This window comes from Castor canadensis, chromosome 18, assembly GCF_047511655.1.
Source record: "Castor canadensis chromosome 18, mCasCan1.hap1v2, whole genome shotgun sequence".
Classification (NCBI taxonomy): Eukaryota; Metazoa; Chordata; class Mammalia; order Rodentia; family Castoridae; genus Castor; species Castor canadensis.
In genome coordinates this window covers 27796769-27802767 of record NC_133403.1, presented here as the reverse complement: position 1 = coordinate 27802767, position 5999 = coordinate 27796769, and the positions used below count along the sequence as shown (strand labels likewise).

At 43.0% G+C, this 5999-nt stretch overlaps 1 protein-coding gene and 1 pseudogene across 8 annotated transcripts in view; one reads left to right on the top strand and one right to left on the bottom strand.

The window, feature by feature from the left end:
• Positions 1 to 45: 45 nt before the first annotated feature.
• Ube3b (ubiquitin protein ligase E3B) overlaps positions 46 to 5999 on the top strand; it is a 50771-nt gene continuing 44817 nt past the window's right edge. Inside the window, exons 1-5 of one of the 8 annotated variants that reach the window (XM_074060834.1) lie at positions 47 to 366; positions 2150 to 2300; positions 3656 to 3756; positions 5161 to 5342; positions 5494 to 5614. In XM_074060834.1, the coding sequence (XP_073916935.1) occupies positions 5182 to 5342; positions 5494 to 5614 (282 nt within the window). In that variant the 5' untranslated portion in view covers positions 47 to 366; positions 2150 to 2300; positions 3656 to 3756; positions 5161 to 5181. Of the gene's footprint in view, positions 668 to 2149; positions 2301 to 3655; positions 3757 to 5160; positions 5343 to 5493; positions 5615 to 5999 lie in introns of all 8 variants that reach the window. The other 7 variants (XM_074060833.1, XM_074060832.1, XM_074060836.1 and 4 more) reach the window with 7 other exon arrangements.
• LOC141419081 (U6 spliceosomal RNA) lies at positions 3163 to 3261 on the bottom strand (annotated as a pseudogene).

Sequence of the window (5999 nt, the reverse complement as noted above, 5' to 3'; positions counted from 1 at the left end):
CACCTTCTTAAAGTGTCCGTTGTGGCCCCAGACATCGACCGCTTTCCCTCCCACTTCTCTGGCAGGGATTCCACCTCTTCTTGGTTTGGTCAGGCATTTATCCAAATTCTGAGTGTTCCCATTTTTTTAGCTGCCAAAGAAGAGGACAAGATGCAGGCTGGTTTTCCCAGGAAAATAAGCTCCGTGGAACTATTGTTTCCCGGAACCGGATGCTTCCAGGCGGAGTTCGAAGAGCGGACACCCGGGGCAAGATGGCGGTCGGGCTTCGGCTGCTGCCCCAGGTCTGGCAGGAGTCGGGGATATTGGGTTGAGGCGGCGATAAGCTGCGCCCCGGACCCCGAGCGCGGGGACCTCCAGCGGATAAAGGTCTACCGGCTGCGGGTAGCTAGTGGCAATAGGGTGTTCGGTCCTCTGGGTGGTGGAGCCGGGGACTTTACAGGAGGTGGTTCTGAGACGAGTCCGTGCATGATCAAGTCGGAGGACCAGGTTCAGAGGGCTGGCTTTCGCGATCCAGGGCCTGCCTATGTTGGCCCTTTCTGTTTTAATAACGGACTAATGCTGGGCGAAAAGGACTTGTTATCTTGGTTGTTGGCGCAGAGGAAAGCCCCTGGGCCTCAGGAATCACCCAAACTGGAGTTCTAATCCTGTTCGCTCTGGGTGACCTTGGGTGAGTCCACTCACCTCTCTGACCCTGTTTCTTACTCTGTAGAATGGAGTCATAAGATCGTTTCACAGAGCGTATTTTATAATATGTTTTAGTTTCATGCCTGAAACTGAACTCTTAATAAAAGCTTGATTATAATTTAACTCCCAACATAGCCATCATGGGCAGCCTTGCATTTTCAGGTTCTCTTTGTTTTGCCATTCTGTGAATGGCAAATTATGCTTACCAATAAGCGATTATACTTACCAATATTGTTGATTATACTTACCAATAAGCGATTGCTTTGGGGTTCAAATCCAGGAGCCCAGAGAACTCTGGCAAGTCATCCCTCCTCTGTGTCTGTCATTTTGCCCAGGAGAACATGGGGTTGATGTTAGAACCCATGTAGATTGGCTGTAGCTTTCCATAAACGATAGCTAGTATTAATGATTTCTCCAAGTCCTGTTGCCTATTCTTATTTTTTCTTTGTCTCTGTGCTGTTTATTCTTGACTTTAAAAAAATTAGACTACTGACCTAATAGGATAGATCTGTTGAAAAGACAAGGTAGATTAGGTATCTGTGCAGTGTCTGATGTAAAATGCCTTTAGCAAATGATGGCTATTAAACCTGGCAGCCCAGCTCTTCCCACCATACAGGAAAAATCACTCAGCAGTTGATATTTATGGCACTTCATCTTATGATGATACTCTGGACTGTCCTGCACCTTTCTTTTTTCCTAAGACAGGGTCTGGCTGTGTAGCCCAAACTGTCCTCAAACTTTCAATCCTCCTGCCTCCACCTCCCAGGTGCTGGTGTGTGACACTATGCTCAGCTCTGATGTGCACTTTTGCTCTCCTTAATGTTGTCCTCATCCAGAAAAGACTGCTTTTTGATCTGATCCTATGGGAATATAGAGGTAGTACGGAATCTGAATCTTATCTGTTAGTATTAAAAGCTTTGCTGTGCCACTTAACCATCTAACCTGGACTAAGGAAATTAGCAAGTGATCTTCTCATGCCATTGCTGCCTTTACTAGATGAGATCATTTAGAACAGACTTGACACTTGCGGAACACTCATTTTCCTTTTCAAATGGTCTTGGTTATGCCAGCTTCTCATTTTCTACCTGTATAACTCTTATTTCCCTAATTAGGTTGTGCAATTCACAAGAACAATTCAGTAAAGCTCACTTGCTATGTGCTTTCAAATACTCCTTACTAATAATTCCTATTTAATCATAATCGCAATGTTGCAATGATTAAATTCAGTAACCCTAGGATGTAGTACTATTATTACCACCAATTTACAGGTAAAGAAATTGGGGCCTAGAGTAGTAGATAAGTAACTTGGTAAAAATGAAAGGTGGAATCAGGACTAAAAGGAAGCATGGCTACTTTCTCTGAGCCAAGGCCTTTTCTGCTACACAAGTCTTTTCTTTGATTCTCTGTGGCATTTATCAGAATAAAGTACTTATAATTGGATTATGTGTTTTGTTTGATGCTACAGAACACAAGTGGAGGAGGTATATAGGAAAGAATGAGAAAAACTACAAAGAATAGACATCAGGCCATGTAAACAGAAACCAGCATATAACATTGCTGAGAGCATGCTAATCTCAAGGAAGGGTTCTTACCCTGGGAGAAGTGAAAGTTTTGAGGTAATCTTACAGATACTAAGGCACAGTTTGTATGCAACCTTCTATTTTTCCTTTGGGAATAGGTTCCCTCTTCTGATCCCTCGGTCCCCTTTGCCAGTAATGGACATGTTATAGAGAGAACATAGCATTGTGCCCCTGGCTTGAACCCTGCTTAGTCCTCTCAGGACCTTGAAGTTATTCTGTAATTTAAACAGGACCAGGACTTCAGCGCCCAAGTGCTAGGACTGGTAAATCTTAATACACTTGAAGATGGGAAAAAGCTTACTGGTGAGCAGTGTCAGGGAGCCAGTATTACTTCCTACGTGAAGAACTTTAGTGACTGCAGATGGGAGCTTCAGCAGGTTAAAAAAAAAAAAAACATAAAAAGAATGCATCCATTAGACTTATTGACTGCTCTGTCATCAATAGGAGCTTGATACAGCTCATCTCATAGGCCTCATGATGGGCCTCTGATTCAATTAACGGATAAAGACAGAAAGACTCTTGAGACTCTCCTGACAGTACTGACAAAGCCAGGAACTGGCTCCATCCAGTTCTGTGTGGCTCCAAATCTCATGTGCTCCCTCCTGTGCCATGCCACCTTACCACGTGCTTTCTGTGGAAATTTTTCTATAATCCCATTACCTCAAAATGACTGCTTTTCCACCCCCACTCTATGGTGCTGGGGCTCGAACTCAGGGCCTCATGCTTAAGCAAGTCTTAACATGTAGTCCTGTTTCATTGCAATTTTGTGTCTGTGTCTTTTCCATATATAGTCAGGGTCACATTGGGTCACAGGCAGCTGTTTTTTCACTTCTAAGGTATAAAAGTTTTTCATACCATTAAATGTCAAACAATTTTTAATGGCTTTTTTTTTTTTTTTTTTACTATGGATTGCTTCATGAACTTGCGTGTCATCCTTGCACAGGGGTGCTAATCTTCTCTGTCGTTCTAATTTTTAGTATATGTGCTGCCACAGCACTTTAATGGCTTTTAAACATTCCATCAATTCTTTTTGCTTATCATCAAGTGTACTTAAAGCTTTAATAACTTCTTATCTTCAACTTTTTCCCTTTAATTTGTGATGATTGGGGAGATACAGCCTAACATTTAGATGACACATAAACTAAAGAGGACATAATACTTTTAACCATAGCACTATATTAATTATTGACGTTGACACTCAATGAGGAAGACCGTACCACACCCATGAAACTTAACCCTGGAGTGGAGGTGTGGCTCAAGTGGTAGAGCACCTGCTTTGCAAGCATGAAGCCTTGAGTTCAAACCCTAGTCCAACCATAAAAAATATAAAAATAAAAATAAAAAAAACTTTAACCCTAAATCTGGAATTTTTTTTCTTCTGCTTCTGCCAGAAAAACACAACCTATTTTGAAGTGAGAAGCTGTCCACTGTGTGTCCTGTGCAGGATCACTAATGGTTACCTAGCATTTCTGCTACACAGGCAGGTCCTCAGGTAAGGTGTTCAGACTTGAGTGGGTGGGAGGAGGTATGAATGATTCAGAATACAGTTGCCCTTTTCGTTCCAGTCTTCTTACCCTCCCTCCTGTGGTTAGTCACGTTCTGTTCATTTGTCTCAGGAATTACTGATGATAGACCCACATGCTGGCAAAGCCCTGGTGTTCTTTGACAGGTAGGAGTCAGTGCTGAGAAGGGTCTTCTGAGGTCCCTGGCTGTATTCATGTGGCAGAAGCCCAGCATGAAATCATTACTCCGGATGATGTTCCATCATGGCACTGCTTTGAGTGAATTATCCACGTAAAGAGATGGTTTTCCAAAAGTCTGAATTCCTGAATAATTCCTTTCAGTGTTTTTGTCAGTTTGGCTGTATTTTGAATAGAATGACAGAAGTTATGAAGCATCTAAAGCAGTCATCGTACGAGATGTTTCATGGATCAGTGCTGTGAGATTTTGACAGCTACCCTTTGGCATAAAGGCAGTTACTAGTGATTAGAAAATGACTTAATATAGACTTTAGTGCCTCTGCCCAGCAAAGTACCTGTCAGTGGGCAAGAGCAATCCTGCTGTAAAATCTTCATAGTGTGGGAACAATAAGAACAAACAAATAAGTAATGTACAGTACCTTTTGCTTTTTAATGTTAAAATAAGCACTTAAAGACTCTGTGTGTGTGTGTGCTGACCACAGTGTATACACCCGTAAACTTTTTTTTTTGTGATACGGGCGTTGAACTCAGGGCCTACATCTTGAGCCACTCCACCAGTCCTTTTTTTGTGATGGGTGTTTTTGAGATAGGGTCTTGTGAACTATTTGCCTGGGCTGGCTTTGAACCGTGATCCTCTGATCTCCTGCCTCCTCTGAGTCACTGGAATAATAGGCATGAGCCACCGGCACCTGGTTGCACTAGTAAACATTTTTTGAGTGAATGGGTGACTAAAATAATAGTGACAATAAATAATCATGCTCCGTTTTTACCTTGCAAAATGGAAGTTAGCTGCTTATTGGTATCTCCCTAAATGTGGTGGACTGCTCCAGAAAATGCAAATATCTAGGAGTCTTTGATTTAAAGGATACCTGGTTTGAACTGGGGCTTTATAAGTGGGATTGAGTCATGCTTTGTTCATTTTTTAAACTTGTGCAGACCCTGCCATACTCTGTTTCAGGCACTGTGCTCTTTCCTTAAGAGAATGTTGTTTAATACAGGCTATAGCATCCCTGGTATTGGTGAGGTATGTGAAAGGAGCCAGTAGGAAGTTAGGATTTATGTGAGGAGAGCTCTGAGCACCTGGGCAGGTACAGGAGGTCCTGCCCAGGTCCCTGTCTGCTCTTTGCACTGGAGCCCCTTTCTCTTGAGTGTTTCACACAGTGATCTACAGCAGCACCTTGCTATTTTCCTTGCAGGGTTTGTGCCAGCTTGCAAACATGTTCACTGTGTCTCAGACCTCAAGAGCATGGTTCATCGATAGAGCCCGGCAGGCACGAGAAGAAAGGCTGGTGCAGAAGGAGCGGGAGCGTGCGGCTGTGGCGATTCAGGCCCACTTCCGCAGTTTCCTCCGTCGGAGTCAACTGCAGAAAGACATCAGGTGGGCTCCAGGAACTCCTTAGCACATTGCCTCTTGCTCCCAATTAGTAGAAAATGTCCTTTCCCTTAGAGTGCATGAAAAGCCTTCCAGGTGCTGTGAACTCACTTAAAATGTCTTTTTTTTTTTTTTTTTTTAACCCTTCTCTCCCTAGGAAAGAGATTGATGAATTCTTTAAAGCTGATGACTCTGGATCCAGTAAGAGAAGTGCACTTTGTATTTTTAAGATTGCCAGGAAACTGCTGTTCATATTCAAAATTAAAGAGGATAATGAGGTAAATAATAATAGCAAACATACATAGTACTGCCCACATACCAGGACTTTGTGTAGGTATTTTATAAATACTAGCTCATTTCATTCCTATGGCACTGCTGTGAGGTAGGCACTTTCACCCCCACACCCTGCCCCTTTTGTTTTCTTGGGAGCTATTTTGCAGGTATTGTGCCCAGGGCTTCTGGGGATTTTTTCACATTGACAACTACAAGCATGAGTTGGACTCTGATACCTACAGGAGCCAGGCAGCCTAGGCACATGAGTGAAAGCTACTGTATATGAGACAAACTGTCATGCAGAACTGGAATCACAGTAATCAGTAGCTGACAGGCTATGGAGAGAGGTCATCAAGAGCACAGTGGGTCTGTTTTCTGCCCCACTCAAAG